General features: G+C 40.2%; 1 protein-coding gene across 1 annotated transcript; it reads right to left on the minus strand.

Annotated features, from left to right (window-relative positions):
* Window positions 1-4,147: 4,147 nt before the first annotated feature.
* Window positions 4,148-22,219, minus strand: LOC144581655 (uncharacterized). Its single transcript, XM_078365988.1, has 3 exons — window positions 22,213-22,219; window positions 20,277-20,849; window positions 4,148-7,662 (listed from the first exon to the last, which is right to left on the minus strand). The coding sequence occupies exons 1-3, from the start codon at window positions 22,217-22,219 to the stop codon at window positions 7,598-7,600; spliced, it is 645 nt and encodes a 214-aa protein (XP_078222114.1). The 3' UTR covers window positions 4,148-7,597.
* Window positions 22,220-22,470: the final 251 nt, after the last annotated feature.

Here is a 22,470-nt window from a genome sequence, read left to right on the forward strand (position 1 = left end):
TGCCAGGTGCTATTTGTGTTCCACTTACTACCAGTTGGGCTATAAGTGATCCAGCTCCAAAACACAGTCTTATCATCTGTGCTCCCAGGGCCTTCGGCTTTTCCAGAAATTCGGCCAAAACTTAATTTATCTTGCAGAATGTCTATTAGGGGGTCCCTGCAGAATCAATATCTGTAAACAGAGGAAAGGAAGCAGAATTGGGGATAGGGAAAGGTAAAGCCAAAATGTAGGCCTGACAATAACCCCAGTCAATCCCACCAGGAGCTATGGAGGTAAAATGGCCCATCAGAGTTCTTCAACAGTTAGCACAAATGGCCAGGCCTTATAGCCTTCCTTAGTTACTGGCTGTAGATTATCCAAGGGCAAGATACTGGGTCATGTGGTTCTCTGCAATTGAGGCAATCTCAGGACCTTAAATGAAGTCTGTCCACTGACAGCACTCCCAGAAGCTGGACAATTTCTTTATTGTCACTACAGGAATTTATCAAGATTTTGCAATTATGTAAGAGTCTTTTTAAAAATTTTACTTTAAAACATACAGGGTCTTGCTATGTTGCCCAGATTGGTCTTGAACTCCCAGCCTCAAGTGGTCCTCCTATCTTGGGCTCTGAAAGTGCTAGAATTACAGGCATGGTTCATTGTGCCTGGCCGCTTTTATTATGTATTTAATTTTCAATAACCCTCTCATACTATTTAAGCTATACATAGCCTTCTTTGGCCTTAACTATGAAATCTTGCCTGTATTTCCTCTGACATTTTTGAAATCTTCTTCCCTTAACTTTAGGCAAAATGGAAGATTAAGCTGACATAGATTAGACCCCTTCCACTATAAAAAGAAATATGAACTATAATAACCAAAAATTGATATAATATCATAGCAGTAATTAAAAGTTGTTATGTTGGCAGCCAACAGAGTGTGACACTAAGGACCCTTTTGGGTAAGGGTCTAGGGCTCTAATGAGATTCAAATGACCCTAGACCATCACCCCAAAGGCCCTCAATGCTACACTCTATTGACTTTGGAAGGAAATAGGACCTTGGTCATGTCAGAATTGATCTTATTCCATAATGCTTAAAGCTTAAGAGACATTTCAGTCAATCAAGAAACAGAATTTAATGAAACACTTCTCAATTCATTTTATGATACTAGTTCATACAAAGGCATTACTAGAAAAGCAAACTAAAGAACAATATTTCTCAGGAACATAGAAAGAGAAGTCATGAAGAAAAAAAATGTAGCAAATTAAATCTAGCTATATATTTACCAAGTGAAATTTATCCCAGGATTGCAAGATTGGTTTAATATTTGAAAACCAATCAGTGTAATTTACCATATTGGTAAACTAAAAAGAAAAGTCATACGATCATTTCAATAGATGCAGAAAAAGCATCTGACAAAATTCTATACCCATCCATGATTAAACAAAACAAAATGAAACAACCAAAGAAAATCCCTCAGCAAACAAGGAATAGAAAAAGACTTCCTCAACCTGATAAAGATAATTAAGAAAAAAAACCTTATACTTAACATCATATTTAATGGTAAAATACTGAATGTTTTTCCCTAATATCAACAAGACAAGAGTGTCTATTTATCCTAATCTTACTCAACGTAAAAAATAGAGGTCCTAACCTGTGCAATAAGGCAAGAAAAAGCAATAAAAGTTAAATAGGTTGAAAAGGAATCAAACTGTTTATTTGTAGATGGCATGACTGCACTAAAGAAAATACTAAGGAATAAGTAAAAGAGCAAATGGAGTAAAAAAGTACATTTAGCAAGGTTTCCAAATATAAGATCTATGAACACAAATTATTTGTATTTTTACATTTGACAAAAACAACAGAAAATTGAAATGATTTTTTAAAAAATCCCAACAGCATTTACAATAGTATCAAAACTAAAATACCTAGGGATGTATTTTTTAGAATATGTGTGCAATTTGCTTAATTAAAACTATAGAAGACTGCTGAGAGAAACTAAAAATCTAAATACATGGAGAGATATATCAGGAATAAAAATCTGCACACTCAATATTGTTGAGTTGTCAATTCTCCCAAAATTGATCCAGAGGTTCAACATAATCCCAATCAAAATTCCAGTAGACTCTTTTGTAGAAGTTGACAAGCCTCAATAATGTCCATTTAAAATTTTTGAAGGTAAGTACTAAAAGAATAATAAAAGGATCATCACTTCTAAACCAGTAAAAGGATAAATAAAAAATTAAAACCAAAGAAATCTGGATCAATCTAAAAGAAAGGAAAAGAGATGACACAAAGGAAAGAAACAGCATTTTAAAAAGATGAAACAAAATCTTATGGTAAAAATAAGTTCAAATATAGTCTTAATCCTAAGACTAATTAATAGCTTAAATTTAATTGTTGACCTCCTCTTCAAGAAGAACTACAAACCACTGTTTAGGGAAATAAGACACAAACAGATAGAAAAAACTTCCATGTTCATGGTTAGAAAGAATCAATATTGTGAAAATGGCCATACTGCCCAAAGTAATTTATAAATTCAATGCTATGCCCATCAAGCTACCTATGACGCTCTTCACAGAAAAGTAAAAAAACCACCTTAAACTTCATATGGAACCAAAAGAGAGCTCGCATAGCCAAGTCAATTGTAAGCAAAAAGAACAAAGCTGGAGGCATCATGCTACCTGACTTCAAACTATACTACAAGCCTACAGTAATCAAAACAGCATGGTACTGGTACCAAAACAGAGATATATACTAATAGAACAGAACAGAGGCCTCAGAGGTATCACCACACATCTACAACCATCTGATCTGTCTGACAAACCAGACAAAAACAAGCAGTGGGGAAAGAATTCCCTGCTAAATAAATGGTGTTGGGAAAATTGGCTAGCCATGTGCAGAAAGCAGGAACTGGACCCCTTCCTGACACCTTACACTAAAATTAACTCCAGATGGATTAAAGACTTAAACATTAGACCTAACACCATAAAAACCCTAAAAGAAAACCTAGGCAAAACCATTCAGGACGTAGGCATAGGCCAGGACTTCATGACTAAAACACCAAAAGCATTGGCAACAAAAGCCAAAATAGACAAATGGGATCTAATTAAACTCCAGAGCTGCTGCACAGCAAAAGAAACAATCATTAGCATGAACTGGCAAACAAGAGAATGGGAAAAATTTTTTGCAATCTATCCATCTGACAAAGGGCTAATATCCAGAATCTACAAAGAACTCAAACAGATTTACAAGAAAAAAACCAAACAAACCTATTCAAAGGTGGGTGAAGGATATGAACAGACACTTTTTCAAAAGAAGACATATATGAGACCAACAAACATATGAAAAAATGCACATCATTACCCCTCATTAGAGAAATGCAAATCAAAACCACATTGAGATACCACCTCATGCCAGTTAGAATGATGATCATTAAGAACTCTGGAGACAATAGATGCTGGAGAGGATGTGGAGAAATAGGAACACTTTTACGCTGTTGGTGGGAGTGTAAATTAGTTGAATCATTGTGGAAGACAGTGTGGTGATTCCTCAAGGACCTAGAAACAGAAATTCCATTTGACCCAGCAATCCCATTACTGGGTATATATCCAAAGGATTATAAATCATTATATTATAAAGACACATGCACATGTATGTTCATTACAGCCCTGCTTACAATCGCAAAGACCTGGAACCAACCCAAATGCCCACCAACAATAGACTGGACAAGGAAAATGTGGCACATACACACCATGGAATACTACGCAGCCATAAAAAACGATGAGTTTGTGTCCTTTGTAGGGACTTGGATGAATCTGGAAACCATCATTCTCAGAAAACTGACACAAGAACAAAAAATCAAACACTGCGTGTGCTCACTCAAAGGTGGGTGTTGAACAATGAAAACACATGGACACAGGGAGGGGAGCATCACACACTGCAGTCTGTTGGGGATGGCCAAGGGAGGGACACCAGGGTGGGTGGGGAGGTCAGGAAGGGATAACACGGGGAGATATGCCAGATGTAGGTGATGGGGGGGACAGAGGCAGCAAACCACATTGCCATGTGTGTACCTATGCAACAATCCTGTATGTTCTTCACATGTACCCCAGAACGTAAAGTGCTAAAAATATACATTTTTTATTGCATCTATTTGATTATTCTCTTTTCTTTTTTATTAATCTAGCTAATGGTCTATTTTGTTGATCTTTTCAAAAACCAGCTCCTGAATTCATTGATTTTTTGAAGGATTTTTTGTCTCTGTCTCCTTCAGTTCTGATCTGATCTTAGTTATTTCTTGTCTTCTGTTAGCTTTTGAGTATTTCTGATCTTGCTCCTCTAGCTCTTTCAATTTTGATGATAGGGTGTCGATTTTAGATCTCTCCTTGCTTCTCATGTGGGGATTTATTGCTATAAGTTTTCCCCTAGACATTGATTTAAATGTGTCCCAGAGATTCTGCTATGTTATGCCTTCATTATCATTGGTTTCAAAGAACATCTTTATTTCTGTCTTTATTTCATTGTTTATCCAGTCAACATTCAAGAGCCAGTTGTTCAGTTTCCATGAAGTTGTGCAGTTCTGAGTTAGTTTCTGAATTTTGAGTTCTAATTTGATTGCACTTTGGTCTGAGAGACTGTTTGTTATGCTTTCCATTCTCCTGCATTTGCAAAGGAGTGATTTACTTCCAATTATGTGGTCAGTTTTAGTATGATGTTGTGCTGAGAATACATATTCTGTGGATTTGTGGTGGAGCGTCCTGTAAATGTTTATTAGTTTTGCTTGGTCCAGGTCTGAGTTCAAGTCCTGGATATCCTTGTTAATTTTCTGTCTCATTGATCTAATATTGAAAGTGGAGTGTTAAAGTTTCCCACTATTATTGTGTGGGAGTCTAAGTCTCTTTGTAAGTCATTAAGAACTTGCTTTATGTATCTGGGTGCTCCTGTATTGGGTGTGCATATATTTAGGATCATTAGCCCTTCTTGTTCCATTGATCCTTTTACCATTATGTAATGCCCTTTGTCTCTATTGATCTTTGTCAGTTTAAAGTCTATTTTATCAGAGACTAGGATTGCAACTCCTGCTTTTTTTTTTTTTTCCTCTCCATTTGCTTGGTAAATCTTCCTCCATCCCTTTATTTTGAGCCTATGTGCGTCCTTGCATGTGAGATGTGTTTCCTGGATACAGCACACAGATGGCTTTTGACTTTTTATCCAATTTGCCAATCTGTGTCTTTTGATTGGGGCATTTAGCCCATTTACATTTAAAGTTAATATTGTTATGTGTGAATTTGATCCTGCCATTTTGATGCTAGCTGGTTGTTTTGTCCATTAGTTGATGCAGTTTCTTCATTGTGTCAATGGTCTTTATAATTTGGTATGTTTTTGGAGTGGCTTGTCCTAGTTGTTCCTTTCTATGTTTAGTGCTTCTTTCAAAAGCTCTTGTAAGGCAGGCCTGGTGGTGGTGAAATCTCCAAGCAATTGCTTGTTCATAAAGAATCTTATTTCTCCTTTGCTTATGAAGCTTAATTGGGCTGGATATGAAATTCTAGGTTGAAAGTTCTTTTCTTTAAGGATGTTGAATACTGGCCTCCACTCTCTTTTGGCTTGTAGGGTTTCTGCTGAGAGATCCACTGTGAGTCTGATGGGCTTCCCTTTGTGGGTAACCTGACTTTTCTTTCTCACTGCCCTTAGAATTTTTTCCTTAATTTCAACCCTGGTGAATCTGACGATTATGTGCTTTGGAGTTTCTCTACTTGAGGAATATCTTTGTGGTGGTCTCTATATCTCCTGGACTTCAATATTGGCCTGCCTAGCTAGGTTGGGGAAGCTCTCCTGGATAACATCCTGAATAGTGTTTTCCAGCTTGGATTCATTCTCTCTGTCACATTCAGGTACACCTATCAAACGTAGATTATGTCTTTTTCCATAATCCCATAATTCTTGGAGGCTTTGTTCATTTCTTCATACTCTTTTTTCTCTAATCTTGCCTTCTCATTTTATTTCATTGAGTTGATCTTAAATCTCTGATATCCTTTTTTCTGCTTTGTTGATTCAGCCACTGAAACTTGTGTATGCTTCGTGAAGTTCTCATGTTGTGTTTTTCAGCTCCATCAATTCACTTATATACTTCTTTAAGCTGTCTATTCTCATTAGCATTTCCTCAAACCTTTTTTCAAGGTTCTTAGTTTCTTTGTATTGGGGTTGAACATGTTCTTTTAGCTCAGAGAAGTTTGTTATTACCCACTTTCTGAAGCCTGTTTCTGTCAATTCATCAGACTCATTCTCCATCCAGCCTTGTTCCCTTGCTAGTGAGGAGTTGTGATCCCTTGGAGGAGGAGAGGCATTCTGGTTTTGGGTGTGGAGGAGGAGAGGCATTCTGGTTTTGGGTGTTTTCATCCTTTTGCGCTGGTTTCTTCCCATATTTGTGGATTTATCTACCTGTGGTCTTTGTAGTTGGTGACTTTCAGATTGGGTCTCTGAGTGAATGTCCTTTTTGCTGACGATGAAGTTATTTCTTTCTGTTTTTTAGTTTTCCTTCTAACAGGCTCCTCTGCTGTAGGTCCACTCCAGACCCTGCTTGCCTGTGGATCCCCTACAGTGGCTGCAGAACCGTAAGGGTTGCTGCCAGTTTCTTCTTCTGTTATCTTTGTCCCAGAAGGATACCTGCCAGATGTCAGCCTGAGCTCTCCTTTATGAGGTCTCTTTGGATATATGGGGGTTGGGGAGCTGCTTGAGAAGACAGTCTGTCCCTTATAGGAGCAAGTGCTGAGCTGTGAGTTCTGCTGTTCCATTCAGAGCTGCTGGGCAGGTACGTTTAAGTCTTCTGCAGTGGAATTCATAACCACCTTTTTTCCCAGGTGCACTGTCCAGGGAAGGTGGGGCTTTATTTATAAGTTCCTGATATGCTGCTGCCTTTTTTCAGAGATGCCCTGCCCAGTTAGATTGGTAGCCTAGTAACAGTCTGCCAACAGAGGCATTGCTGAGCTGCCATGGGCTCTGCCCAGCTGCTGTGTGAACTTCCTTGTGGTTTTGTTTATAGAGGTATAGTTAGAGCTACCTCGGTAATGGCAGTCTGCCTCAGTAATGGCGGACTGCCTCTGTAATGGCAGACTGCCTTGGTAATGGTGGAATGTTTTGGTAATGGTGGACTGCCTCAGTAATGGCAGACTGCCTTGGTAATGGTACACTGCCTCAGTAATGGTGGACGCCCTTCCCCCGACAGAGCTGGACCATCCTGAGTCCAGCTGTGCTTGCTGTGAAACTCAATCCAGAGCATTTCAGATTGCTGTTCTTTGTGGGGATAGGACCTGTTAAGCCAGATCACCTGGCTCCCTGTTTCAGCCCCTTTTTTTTCAGTTGAATGGGTTACTGTGTCTCCCAGGTGTTCCAGGCACCAGTTGAAACATTGCCCAGATTTGTGTGAATTTTTGTGCAAAGACCCACTCCGCCAGCTAAAACAGCCATACTGGAGACTCATGGTACTTTTCCACCCAGGAATCTCCTGGGCTGTGGACAGTGAAAACTCATTTGGAAATACAGTGATCACTTACCCTCTGTGTTCTCACTGGGAACTGCACTCCAGAGCTGTTCCTATTCAGACATTTTGGATCCTGAATCACAATTCAAGAGCTTTGTTTTCTTGAGCAAGTACTTTACCTTTCTGTGCTTCAGTTTTCTCATCTATAAAATGAGGATACCAACAGAACCTATATTATAAAATTGTAAAAACTAAATGAGTGAATACATCTAAAATGTTGAGATCAGTGTACATGGAGCTTAATAAAAATTAGCTTTTATTAAAATGATTTGCTCTTGAAATTCAATTCATAACCCTTTTGGTTTGTTTTGTGAGTCTTCTGTCAAGTACATTCTTGCAGGACTTTCGTAGCATATTCTGTCCCTTGATTTCTGGCTCACAGCCAGGAAACTCAACAACTTCTTGACATAACTGGCAAAGCTGTTGCTTACTTTCCCAAGTCAGACTCATAGAATACCAGAAAATATATTTTTAATTGATTCCTAAACCATTCCATCTTCTACACACCATGTCTGTCATTAAAAATACATTTCAGACTTTTTCTCACTCTATCTAGTTCTATACATGTGAATCAGTAGACATAAACAGGCTCAAGTACAAGTTCTAGAGCTTTCAGCTAAGATTGCTTCCATAACCTTTAGAGTGGATGTCATCAGCCAATATAACCCCTGTGTTCTTCCCAAATGCCAGGAGCTTTGTGATGTGAGGATCATCTCTGGGAAGCTTTAGCGTTCTAGGCTTCAAAATCAAACTAAAACAAAGGTTATTTTTAGTAGACCTTTGAAAGCACAATTTCTTTTCCTTATGGTTTTCTACCATATCATATTATTTAATTCATTCCTTTATATTGATTGTTTTTATATGTCTTTTTCATATCTTTTCCTTTTTTTTTTTTTTTACTTTCTATATTTCTTCCATTCTGCCAAGAAAATCATCATCCTCTCTAGTGTGCCAGAGAATAGGCCCATGCCTCTTGGCCTCACCTCAGCAGACCAGCCTGCATCTGTAGTGAACACACTCAGGGACTATCCTAAGTAGGAATCAGAGTCCTTAAATGTAAGGTCTGTGGAGCAGTTTCCTCAATATGAGCAAGCAGTCCTTAGCTCACCCTTCTTCACACAATTCCACAGAACTTTTCCTTGTAAACGTTCTAGGGTCACCCGTTATGTAGCCATTACCTTACTCCCCTACAGTAAATTGTTAACAATTAAGCCGTTATTAACCACCCTTTAGATACTCTCCAAAAGAACTTGGTAAACTCTTTCCTTTTCCCTTTTGAAATGCACTTAATTTGTTGCAGTCACATCATTCTGAATGTAATTCCCATGAATTCAGCTATCAAAAGACATAAGAGAGTGACATCAGTGAAAATAATGGAGTAGAGAAAGCCAAAGTTTTGTTCCTCCCTAAAAGTAGCAAATAAACTAGCAAAACTACCAGAATCAACGTTATTGGAACTCTGGAAATGAATCAAAAGTTTATAGCAACCAGTTGAATGCTAACAAAACATCCAGCTGGATCTTTTTTTCTTTTTTGAAATGGAGTCTCGCTCTGTTATCCGGGCTGGAGTGCAATGGCATGATCTCGGTTTACTGCAATCTCCACCTCCTGGGTTCCAGTGATTCCCCTGCATCAGCCTCCCATGTAGCCAGGATTACAGGCATGCACCTCGACACCAAGCTAATTTTGTATTCTTAGTAGAGATGGGGTTTCTCCAATGGCCAGGCTGTACATGAACTCCTGACCTCAAGTGATCTGCCTGCTCTGGCCTCCCAAAGTGCTGGGATTACAGGCATGAGCCACCATGCCCTGCCCTGAATCTTGATACGAGAGCTTTGTGGCATTTTATCTTAACCTTGACACCATCCCTCAACTTGTTGGCAAACTTGAAGACAACAACCCACATTTCTGGTATAGGTTCCTAATGCTGAAGGGAGCAGAATATATCTTATTCTCAAAGATTTGTGGTTGTTTTGACCTCTCTCAGGCTTCCCTGAAGGATCAGTTCGAAGGACTTACTGTTATATCACCTAACCTGAAACTCTCCCAGGACTAAGTGGCTACACAGGGAGCACTTACTGAAAATATTGAAAGACAAATGTGTAAACCACTGCCACAAACACTTGGAGCAAGTGTTTGCCTAGTAAGTCCAATGCTTGGACTTTCTTGGGAACAGTTTCTATTATTTTTTTTCTCTCTGAATGGGCCATAATTTCTTGTTTCTTTTCCTGACTCATAATTTGTGGTTGAAAATTGAACATCTTAGAGATTATAATGTTGCAACTCCAGAAGTCATGTTCTCTCTCCTCTCTGAGATTTGTTGTTGCTGTCATTTTTTGAACAAATTTTGTAAGGTCTGTTTGTGTGTGGCCACAAAAATCTTTGTTCCTTTAGCTTAGTGATCATCTAATGATTCAACAGATAATCCCTAAAATAACTGGGACCAAAACCAAAAACAAAATTCCCAGTCTTTGTAAATAAGCTGTATGTGTATATTAGGGCATGCCTTCAACACTCAGCCAGGCAGTTTGCAACACTGTCTTAGCCTTCACTTCCTGTTTGCAACCAAGCCTGAAAGTAAATCAGAGATGAAAGCTTACAAGTTTCTCTGATCTTTTCTGAGCAATCTCCAAGCCCTGGCAATTCTGAATATCTAGGAATATGTGGGAGCTTTGCAAAGCTCTTGCTCCTCAAAGCATCTACTCCCAGCCTTTCCTCTTAACTGTTCTGATTTGCCTATTGTTTGCCATTAACTCCTTGCTTCATTGATTCTTCAAATGTTTGCTCTTTTCCTTTTTTTTCTTCTCTCTCTTTGTGGAACTCCTATTCTGTAGACATTGGTATGCTTGACAGTGTCCACAAGTCTCAGGCTCTGATCATGTTTTTCTTTCATTCTTTCTACTGCTTCTTGGATTGGGTCATCTCAAATGACCTGTCTTCAAGTTCACTGTCTTTCTCTCGCCTGCTAAATTCTGCTGTTGAACCCCTCTAATCATTTTTTTTAATTTTGGTTATTATACATTTCAACACTATAATTTCTGTTTCTTTTTTTTCTATAATTTATAAATCTATCTATTGATATTCTCTATTTGGTGAGATACTATTCTCATATTTTCCTTTAGTTCGGTGTACATGGCTTTCTTTAGCTCATTGACTATATTGAAAATGTTGATTTGAAGACATGATGCCTGAAAACTTCCCAAACTTGATAAAGAACCCTGAAAGCTGTGTGAGAGAAGTGACTTATCATGGACAAGGGATTCTCAATAAGAAAAACAGCTTTCTCATCAGAAATCAGTGAAGCTAAAGGCATAGTGGGACAACATACTTAAAGTATCAAAATAAAAAAGAAAGAAGAAAACAAACTGTCAATAAGAATTCTATAGTGGGCAAAACTATGCTTCATAAATAAGGGGGAAATTAAGACTTTCCCGAATAAACAAAAATTGTGATAATTTATCACTGGTAGACCTGCCCTACAAGAAACCCTTCAGGCTGAAATGAAAAGACACCAGAAAGCAACTCAATTCCACACAAAGAAATCAAAAACACCAGCGAAGGTAACTACATAGGTAAAGACTCAGTTTTAAATTATTTTTGGCTCGTAACTGTTTTTTTCTATATCATTTAAAAGACAGCACCCATTCTACCAATCTCTGCATTTTAATTGGAGAGTTTAATCTATCTACATCTAATGTAATTAATTATAAAGACTTACACTTTTATTTTTCTATTTGTTTTCTATGTGTCTTATAACTTTGTTTTGTTTCTCAATTCCTCTACTACTGTCTTCTTTGTGTGAGATTTTTTTTTCTAGTGTGCCATTTTATTTCTCATTTATTTTACTATATGTTTCTTAAATATTTTCTTAGTGATTGCCCTAAGGATTACAATTAACATCTTTATAAAAATCTAGTTTGAATTAATATCAACAGCACACAAAAACTTTGCTCCTATAGAGTTTCACTCCTCTCTCACCTTGCTTATGCTGTTATGATCACAAATTACATCTCTGTATATTTTATGCCCATAAACATTAATTTCTCATTATCCCAGGATGCAGAAGTATTTCAACATATAAAAATCAATCAATGTAATATGCCATACTAATGGCAGGAAAACTGACATGATTACCTTGAGACAGAAAAAGCATTTGACAAAATGTAGCACTCTTTTATGATAAAAACAGTTTAAAAGCTAGGAATAAAGGAAAACTTCCTAAACAAGATAAAAGCCATATATGGAGAAAACCCACAGCTAACATCATACTTAATGGCAAAAGACTGAAAGCTTTCCTCTAAGATTAGGAAAAAGACAAGAATGCCCATTGTAGTCACTTCTATTAAACATTGTACGGTAACTTGGAAAGGAGGTAGTAAAACTATTTCTATTCACAGATGACAGAATCTAATACAAAGAAAATTCTAAAGAAAACATACAACAATCAGTTGCATTTCTATACAGTAGCAATGATAATTAAAAAAATAAAATTAGAAAATAATTCATCCTACAATATCATCAAAAAGTATAAATATTTATGGATAAACTTAACCAAGGAGATATAAGACTTGTACTGAAAATTACAAAACATTGTTGAAAGAATTTAAAGAAGACACAAATAACTGGAAAGGCAGCCCATGTTAATGGATTGGAAGACTTAATTTTGTTAAGATGGCAATATTCTGCAAATAGATCTACAGATTCATTGTAATTCTATCAAAATTCCCACTGCTTTTTTTGCAGAAATGTACAAGCTAATCCTAAAATTTATGAAATTGCAAGGAAACCCAAATAGTTGAAACAATTTTGAAAAAGAAGAAAAAATGTGAAGGAGTTACACTTTCCAATTTCAATTTTCACTACTACAAAGTTACAGTAATTAAAAGAGTGTGCTACTGACATCGGCATAGATATCAAGATCAATGGGATAGAAATGGGAGGGCAGAATTAAACCTACATAACTATAGGCAATTGGTCTTTGACAAAGGTGACAAGATCATTCAATGAGGGAAATAGTCTCCTCAACAAATGGTGGTGAAATAACTGAATACATTTAACCAATGAGATGTAAGAATGGATGAGTTTGGATCCTCACCTCACACTATATACAAAAATTAACTCAAATAGACTAAAGACTTTAATATAAAGACTAAAACTCTTGGAATAAAATATACGGGAAATCTTCACAATCTTGGATTTAGCAATGGATTTTTAGATATGATACCAAAAACAAGAAAAATAGATAAACTGGACTTTATAAAAATGAAAGTATTTCATACATCAAAGGAGCCTATCAAGAAAGTAAAAAGACACTCCACAGAATTGGAGAAAATATTTGCAATTACATATCTGATAAGAGTTTAGTATTAGAATATATAAACACAACTCAACAACAAAAAGATGAGCAACCCAATTAAAGAACTGGCAAGGACTTAATAGATATTTCTCCAAAGAAAATATATGAATGATCAATAAGCACATGAAAAGATGTTCAACATCTTTAGTCATTAGGGAAATCATACACACACACACACACACACACACAAAATGAGACACTACTTCACACTTACTAAGATGGCAATAATAAAATGGAAATTGAGTGTTGACAAAGATGTGGAAAAATTGGAATCCTCACACATTACTGGTGGGAATGTAAAATGGCACAGCTGCTATGGAAAATAGTTGGGCAGTTCCTCAAAAAATTAAACATGGAATTATATGACCCAGCAATTCCACTCCTAGGTACATACCTAAGAGAATTAAAAACAGGTGTTCAAACAAATACTTGTGCATGTTTGTTTATAACAGCATTACTCATTATAGCCACAAAGTAGAAACTACCTTAGTGTTCATTAGCAAATAAATGAATACCTTAAATGTAGTATATCCATACAATGGAATATTGTTCAGCCATAAAAGAGAATAAAGTATGGATGAACCTTGAAAATATTATGAAGTGAAAAAAGCCAGACACAAGAGCCACATACTGTATGATTCCATTTATATGAAATGTTCAGAATAGGCAAAGCAATAGAGACAGAAAGCAGATTACTGGTTGCCAGGCTGGAAGGAAGGTAGAATGGGAAGTGACTAGTAACTAATTAATGGGTACAGAGTTTCTTTTGGGGATGATGAAAATTCCAGAATTAGATCATAATGATAGTTACACAATCTTGGGAGTGTACTAAAAGCCACTGAGTTGCACTCTTTTAAAGGTTAAAATGGTGAATTTTTTGGAATTAAAAAAAAAACCTAAAAACTAAAAGCCAGAATTAGAAAGGAAATTAAAAGATAAGAATGATATTGTTATCCTCAGTGATATAGTTATAAATTATAAAATTGACCTTGCAAAGTTAAAGGAAGATTTTGCTGCAAATCAAATTGGGGTGACTTACGCAGGTATAGAAACTGTGTATTCCAAACTTTTTGAAACAATCTGATTTTACTTAATTGTATTATTTTAAATAAAGAAAACAAAAAAAGGCTAGACAAATAAACATACTTAAAATTACAAAACAGTGGGTGATTCCACCTGACCTTCTATTCATTAAGAGTGTGTCCCAGAATGAACGTAAATTGGGAAAAAGAAATATATTATTAGGTCGGGTGTGGTGGCTCATGCCTGTAATCCCAGCACTTTAGGAGGCTAAGGCAGTTGGATCACCTGAGATTAGGAGCTTGAGACCAACCTAACCAACATGGAGAAACACCATCTCTACGAAAAATACAAAATTGGCCAGACATGGTGGCACATGCCTGTAATCCCCACTACTCAGGAGGCTGAAGCAGGAGAATTGCTCGAACCTGGGAGGCGGAGGTTGTTGTGAGCTGAGATCACAACATTATACTGCAACCTGAGCAACAAGAGCAAAACTCCATCTCAAAAAAGAAAAAGAGGCGGGTGGATCACGAGGTCAAGAAATCTAGACCATCCTGGTCAACATGGTGAAACCCCGTCTCTACTAAAGATACAAAAAATTAGCTGGGCATGGTGGCACGTGCCTGTAATCCCAGCTAATCAGGAGGCTGAGGCAGGAGAATTGCCTGAACCCAGGAGGTGGAGGTTGCGGTGAGCCGAGATCGCACCATTGCACTCCAGCCTGGGTAACAAGAGCAAAACTCCATCTCAAAAAAAAAAAAAAAGAAATGGGACCTTTAGGAGGTGATTAGACCATGAGGGGTCCACCTTCTTAAGTGGTTTTAATGTCTTAATGAGAGAGCTTTCTGGAGTGGGCTCTCTTTTATCTCTTCTGTGAAGTGAGGAACACTGTTCCTTCCCTGCAGAGGCTGCAGCGTTCAAGGCACCATTTTAGAAGCAGAGACACCAAACCTGCCAGGGCCTTTTAGAGTTCCTAGTTTCCAGATCTGTGAGCCAGAAAATTTCTTACAAATTACCTGGTCTTATTCTGTTATAGCAGCACAAAATGGACAGAATGGTGTGCTACACTCGAGCACAGACCTTGGAGCCATGAGAACGAGGTTTGAATCCTGACACAGGAAAGGAATTAACAATGAAGACTTCAGGAAGTCATTTAACTTTTCTTCAGCCCAATTCTTAATGTCTTATTGAGATGCCAATCCACATAGACTAATAATTAGCCTCAGAGGAACTAATGTCTATCATAATTTCTAAAGACTGGCCAGTATGGGAAAATAAGAGAAAACTACTTTAAACCTGCTGAAGAGAGTTATGGCAAATGTCCTAGATCTCAATTGTCTTAAGCTGGCCAGCTTGACAAGGAAAAGAGAACATTCTATGCAAAATGAGTTACACATGCAAAGAGACAAAATTATGGAGGATAATGACACGATATTGTAACAGGAACACAGTATTGAGGTAACTTGGGTAGCACATGTCTAGAAGGGACAGAAGGTGAACTGGAAAATGTGAGTTGGGGCCAGATCATTACAGAGTACTCTTAAGTATATCACTTAAGAACTTCAAGAAGAGGGATGCAATCAGCTTTGCATTTTTAGAAGGTTAACTCTGGCTGAGCTGGGAGAATGGATTGAAGTGACAGGCAGTTCATCAAGGTAACCAGTTGGGAGAATTGGCAGAGATGAAGACTAGAAGTGATAATTGACAAATGCTGTTGATTGAATGGATATTGGAGGAGAGAAAGGAGGCATGAAAAAGTGACTCAAGGGCTGGGTGTGGTGGCTCACACCTCTAACCCTAGCACTTTGGGAGGCTGAGGCAGGCAGATCATTCAAAGTCAGCCTGGGAAAACCCATCTCTACTAAAAATACAAAAATTAGCTGGGCTTGGTGGCACATGACTGTAATTCCAGCTACTCAGGAAGCTAAGGCAGAAGAATCACTTGACCCCAGGAGGCAGAGGTTGCAGTGAGCTGAGATGGCCCACTGCACTCCAGCCTGGGCAAAAGAATGATACTCTACCTCAAAAAACAAACACAAACAAAAAAAGTGACTCTAGGCTTCTAAATTGTGCCTCTTGGAGGATAAGGACCACAGGAAGAGGAGTGGTTTGGGATACAGTTAGAAATATAGTCAGGTCTCTGTATCCATAGGTTCTACATCCCTGGTTCCCCAATCACAGGTTGAAAATATTAGAAAAAAAATTGCATCTGTACTAAACATGTATAGACTTTTTTCCTTGTCATTATTCTCTAAACAATACTCTATAACAACTATTTACATAGCATTTAGATTGGATTAGGTATCATAAGCAATCTAGAGATGATTCAAAATATGTGGGAGGATGTACATGAGTTATATTCAAATGGTACACTATTTTATATTAGGAACTTGAGTTTTCACAGATTTGGTATCCATAGGAGGTCCTGGAACCAATCCCCCACACATATAGAAGGACACCTGTATATATTTGGAGCCCAATGGGGAGATACACATTTGAGAATAGGTGGTAGCTGGTATCATTAATTCATTATGTCCAACAAGGTACTAAATTCTATGATGCTATTACGTGGACTTTCTCTTAGGAGTTTATAGACTAAAGGTGATAGGTAAGGTAGTTCATAAGTAGATACATTAAGATGTATGAAAAGCAGTGTTATAATCAATGAAATACAGAATAGCTAACCCAGATTAGGAATCACAGGAAGCCGGGCGCGTTGGCTCAAGCCTGTAATCCCAGCACTTTGGGAGGCCGAGGCGGGTGGATCACGAGGTTAACAGATCGAGACCATCCTGGTCAACATGGTTGAAACCCCGTCTCTACTAAAAATACAAAAAATTAGCTGGGCATGGTGGCACGTGCCTGTAATCCCAGCTACTCAGGAGGCTGAGGCAGGAGAATTGCCTGAACCTGGGAGGTGGAGGTTGCGGTGAGCCGAGATTGCACCATTGCACTCCAGCCTGGGTAACAAGAGCGAAACTCCATCTCAAAAAAAAAAAAAGGAATCACAGGAAGCCTCTCTGACAATGTAACATTTCTACATAGACTTTCAGGGCAAGTCCAATTAGCTGAAGGAGAGAAACTAGGCAGCTGAACACTATGTACAAAGGCCTAGAAAAAAGAGAGAGGACTGCCCACTGAAGATCTGAAGGACATTCAGGATTACTAGAGCAGGGAATGCAAGAGATAGGAAAAAACGGCAAGCAGGAATGAGGCTGTGAGGGGCCTCATAAGCCTTGGAAAGAAATCTGGGTATTTGTGTTGGGAGTATCTTGACAAAACTGAGTTCTAGAAAGGTCATGGTGCCACACTGGAGAATGACATAGAAGGGAGTGACATTGTTTGCAGAAATCAGTTAGGCTTTCAGTGGCCTGGATGAGACTAACAGCAGCCCGTACAGAAGGAACAAATAAAGTAGCAGATTTATGAATCAGAATTGTTTCAAGGAGACAGAAACCACCTCAAAAAGCTCGATTAAAAGTGAGGAACTTCTTCGCTTCAGTAACGGAATCACAGAAAGGCCAGGGAGCTGTTGGCCCACAAGGGATGGATGGGGGAATGGAGTGCTGTCAGGACCCCTTTTCTCCTTTTGCTGTCATCTCTGCTCATCTTGGAAAGTTAGCTATCCATCTTTCAGGCCTGGCAGGGTATATTACCTGTTGGTGGCTCTGAAATCACATCTTTACAGCTTCTGACTAAAGAAGGAGACTTTTTCTCTGTGATTCAGAATAGATTCAGAATATAAGGTCCCAGGAAAAGCTGGGATTGGCTGGGCTCAGATCATCTGCTAATGTCTGGACTCAATTCTTTGGCCAAAGTACTTCTCCCCTTAAAAAGGTAAGAGCGTTGTGTAAGGGACATGCTTACCCCAGTGGTCAAGGAGGTAAGGTCTGTTACCAGGAAGGTGGTAGGAAGATGCTGGCAGTCCTGGGCAGGCACAAAAGCACTTCAGATATTCAGGTAGTCCGAATTTAGTGACTGATTGTGGGCGGAGGACAGGAATGAGCTTAGTTTCCTATCTTGGACAAATGGGAGGATGTAGGAGGCATTCTCTGAGACAGGAAACACAAGAGTAGAAAGAAACTGTTTGAAAGAGAAAATGAGTTCAGATTTGTACTCTGGGAGTGCTGAAGAGCACATGGTCAGCCAATTTGAGATGTCCAACAAGGGCCTGATGCTCAGAAGTAACACCAAGCTGGACAGAGATTTGGGAATCATCAGCAATGGCAGGGTCACTGCAGCCCATGATTGAATGTGATCTTCCAGGAAGAATGGAGAGTGAGAAAAGAGGAGGCACTCTGGGGCACCAACATCTAAAGGAGGAACAGAGAAAACTATGAAGCAGCAAGAGAGAGGAAGAAAACCAAGAAGTAATCCTATAATTATGTGATTTCTGGTCCAAAATGCTTATGAGAGCTCACAGGGAGAATTAAACAGCTGGTGGGAAGTGGAAGGAAGAGGACATGCCCTCCAGTCTCTAAGAAGCTCAATCTGTAAGACCAGATCAGATCAGAATACATCAGCTAACAATGCAAGTAATGTATGACAGGTACCAACATGAGTTCTAGGAGGAAGAGAGCAGGAGCATTAGGATTGCAGTAGCCAGGGGAAGTAGGATATAAGTAGACCCTAAAAAGTGGGTAAGACTTGAATAGCTGGATACTGGGATTGGAGAGAGAATTTCAAGTTGGAGGAATTTCACACCCAAAGGAGGAACTACACCAGAAACACTCAGGAGATGTGCTTATGTTGTGGATTGATAAGAGATTATTTTAGGAGGGTAAGCTTGGCCAGTTAGAGAGGGCCTTGAATGCCAAGCAAAGACACCCGGTAAAAAAAAAAACAAAACTCTAATTAGTAAGGAGCCTTCAAAGGTTTCAGATACTCCCTAAAGGAAACTGGGCCAGGCATGGTAGCTCACGCCTGTAATCCCAGCACTTTAGGAGGCCAAGGCGGGAGGAATACCTGAGGTCAGACGCTCAAGACTAGCCTGGTCAACATGGTGAAACCCCATATCTACTAAAAATACAAAAATTAGCCAGGTGTAGTGGCCTGTGCCTGTAATTCCAGCTACTCAGGAGGCTGAGGCAGAAGAATCGCTTGAACCCAAGGAGGTGGAGGTTGCAGTGAGCCAAGATCATGCCACTGCACTCCAGCCTGGGAGACAGAGCAAGGCTCCGTCTCAAAAAAGAAAGAAAGAAACTGACCTATGTTATTTTCTTCCTCCTTCAAAGCATCCCTGTGAAACCAGTCCCTACTATCTAACTTACTTCTCTCCTATCATGTTGTGTCTCCCTTTGTCAACTTTGTTTTAAAAAATATTAGGTGTGACTCTGACACTTTCGGTATCTGGGACTGTTCAGAAGCTTTCTCTAACAGGTAGTTAAGTTTTCTTTTCTTCTATCCTATTACTTCCAGTTCCATCCCTCAGGGACCATGAGAAACAATTCCACTTCTCCTTATGTTTATATTCGGATGATGCTTATAGAGTTTCCACATTCCCTGTGCTTTGAGCTCAGCCAAGGTATACATACTTAATTCTTTTAATCTCTCCCCCTAAGTCACTCCCTTCTGGCCCCTTAAGCATCCTAATTGCTCTTCTCTGAACGGCAGCCAGCTCATTATGTGCATCTTCCTTGGGAGGCATGAGGAACATAGTATTCCCCGTGTGGTCTCACTAGACTCATATATTACCTCCCAGTTGCATCCCACGGCTGGACACGTGAAGCCGCACCCGTTCTGCTCTCCGCTCCCCGCAGAGCGCCCTGGCCTCGGTAAATCCCTTATCTCAACAGGTTATCTCCCATTTCCAGGTGGCCTGTTCCAAAGCTTGGAACCTGTGTTCACCACATGTTCAACCCCCAGCTCTCGTCCCAGGAGGTCTCTTACTGGGGAAGGTGGCCAGGAACCAGGCCGAGTATCTCTGGAAAATTGCAGCTAAGCTTGCATAAGTAAACCTTGGAAGAGAAGAGGCTGCGGAGTGCCCAGAATTAAGAGATGCCGCGGCCTGCCACGAGCTCCCCGGCCTGCCCGGCTGTGACAGCATTTAAGAAGGTGCAACTTGGAGGCTGCGCCTCTGTTTCCAATTATCCTTTTATCTCTGCTCTAGCCCCTCTCCTTATCTGAGTGTTTTCATAGCTCTCAGCCATTACTGTTTAGCTTTGTGAGGATAAACGTGAAACCAAACAAATTATACATATCCTCTTTCAAGATGTGTTATCACTCTCTGACTAGAAACCCCAAGAAGCCTGGGGCTATTGAAAGCTCCCGGTTTTTTTTTTTTTTTAAGCTTTGAAAAAAAAAATGGTGGTAAAGGTTAAACTGCCTTTGAGAACGCCAAATGTTTGGATTTCGGTGAAGGTTGACATGGAAACCCACCTGAGGCTTCCTCGGGTGTCTCGGGCGAAAATAAAACCCGAGCTGGACGCTCCTGCTGCCGGCGGAGGAACAGCTCCCAGGGCGGCAGGTGGGGCCGGCGGGTCCTGAGGAAGCTTCCCCGGGCCGCACAAAAGGGAAGTCGAGGAGAGGAAGCAAAAAGCCAGAAAGGGTACGATGGGGGTGTGGGTGCGGGTGTCCGGGGAGACCTCGGCCGTCCCAGAACTTTCCAGGGCCCGGGGACCTTCGCAGCCCCGACTGGAAAGTTGTTTTTACTCGAAGCCCTTTGTGAGGAGTTTAATAAGCAGCGGCCGCTACAATGGCGGCTGCGTCGGCGGCGTCCGGGCGCCCAGAGGCGGGGCGTGGCCGGGCGCGGCCGGGCGGGACTCTCCTCCCACTCAGGCCCCGGGTGACCTGCGCACCCTACAGCAGCTCCTGGCGGTCGCTGAGGCGAGGGGCGGCGAGAAGGGTCGGGAGTGCTGCAGCTCCGGGGTTTGAGTTCATGGGAATCCTGCGTTCGTGCAGCCTGGGGAGGACCCTCGACTGCTGGGCTGCAAATACACAGGAAGCTCGCCCCTTAGGTTCATTGCTTTATTCCCATCTACACCCTGGCACAGGAGAACTAAAGTGAAGACAGTTATCTGTTACGTTGGTTTCTTGGGGAGGAGGCGTGTGGAGGGGAGAGAGAGTCCTCCATGAGAGACGAGGGAGAAGGCAGAGGGAACACGTAGGGAGAGGAAGCAGGACGCCAGTGCTGCTTCCTTCCACCTTCTCTCTGTCTCCATTCAACACCGATTCCCCCGCCATGGTGGGCCAGGCTTAAAGGACCCATTCGTCTTTGCCCTCCAGGCCACCACAGACTCTGTATTTCTACTATGAGTACTTGAGAATGCCCTAGAAAAGAAATCTTGAGGACCTCTCTCTTTGAGACTTTGAGGGCCTTCACATTCCAGCCACTGTTTCTTCCAAGTTTGGGTTATCCATTCAGTAAAGGATTGCCAGATAAAATACGGCACACTCGGTTCCATAGGAATGTCAGGTGACAAATTTTTAGCATAAGTATGACCCAAACAAAAATTTGTGTGCGTTTGTTTGTTAACTCTAGCAGTCCTAATTCAGTACTATTTATGAGTCTCCAATTCCTGTCCAGACAGTAACCCTCTGAGACAGGAAGGGAGCGTGCTCTCCCAGTGCCTGCCACCAGGCACCATTTCCTGCCTCTCCCTCGGTCCCCTCTGACATTGGTACACGTTCAGCTGCAGGCTAAACCCTCAGGTGTTTTCTGGGGAAGTCCCACCCCAAGTGGAGAGAATAAAGGTGGGAGAAGAGATCAGGGATGAAGTAATTAAAGGTCACCTAACCGAAAGTTGGAAATTTCAAACGCAAGAGCTGAATTCTCCTTTATTGGAGGAATTAACAAGATGTGCTGTGAATATAAGAGTTAAATAGTAGTCGCCTTTTGTAAGCAGCAACTCTAACTGAGGTTTACATTTGGGATTAATAGTAAACTCCCCAGGCCTTCTGACAGAAGAATGTAGTTGCCCAAATAAACAATGTCTTGATCGGGACTTGGGACCAACCCTCTGAGCACTCAGAATCTTCCTAGCAGGAGCATTTCCGAACTCTGAAGTAATTTGTAATGTGCTGGGAAAACATTTTCAAAAAATGGATATCTAAGATACCATAAAAGGGAAAACAATTCTCTCTTTTGAAGTAAGAAATACCATTTGCAGTAAAATTTCTTCAGTTTGCATTTCTGAATTATGTCTTAATAAAGCTAGGCTTATAGTGCCTGAGTGCGGCCTACAACCTAGTAAGGAAGAGTCAAATGGAACAGTGTGGGTCTGGGGTTTACTGTCCTCTAAATATTACACTGTCTTTTTGCTACATAAAACTAAGAATACCTCCCACTGATGGGATTACTGTAACTGGCCTTTACCTCTCATTGTAGGCTTCCTGGAACTGGCCTTTCAGGCTGAGTGAAGACCCCTCAGCACAATTCTGTCACACTGTCCCTCAGCGGCCACTGTTCCTTCATGGGTAGAAAAAGTTAACATTTTCCAGTAGCCCTTTGACTAGAAACATGAATGTGCTGAGAAGCACAGAAAACATTGTTTTAGTGGGAGGTCTCAAATGGCTACAGGAGGACTCCCTTGAAAAGGTCTTGGCTCCACGTCAAACTCCAAAAGTGCTGTTC

This window comes from Callithrix jacchus, chromosome 2 (assembly GCF_049354715.1).
Source record: "Callithrix jacchus isolate 240 chromosome 2, calJac240_pri, whole genome shotgun sequence".
Classification (NCBI taxonomy): domain Eukaryota; kingdom Metazoa; phylum Chordata; class Mammalia; order Primates; family Cebidae; genus Callithrix; species Callithrix jacchus.

Excerpts from the sequence above, each read along its gene's own strand:
- LOC144581655 (XM_078365988.1), bottom strand. Across the intron at positions 7,663-20,276 it reads GACACCCGAGGAAGCCTCAG|ATGAGAAAACTGAAGCACAG; the intron begins GTGGGTTTCCAT and ends CTCATTTTATAG.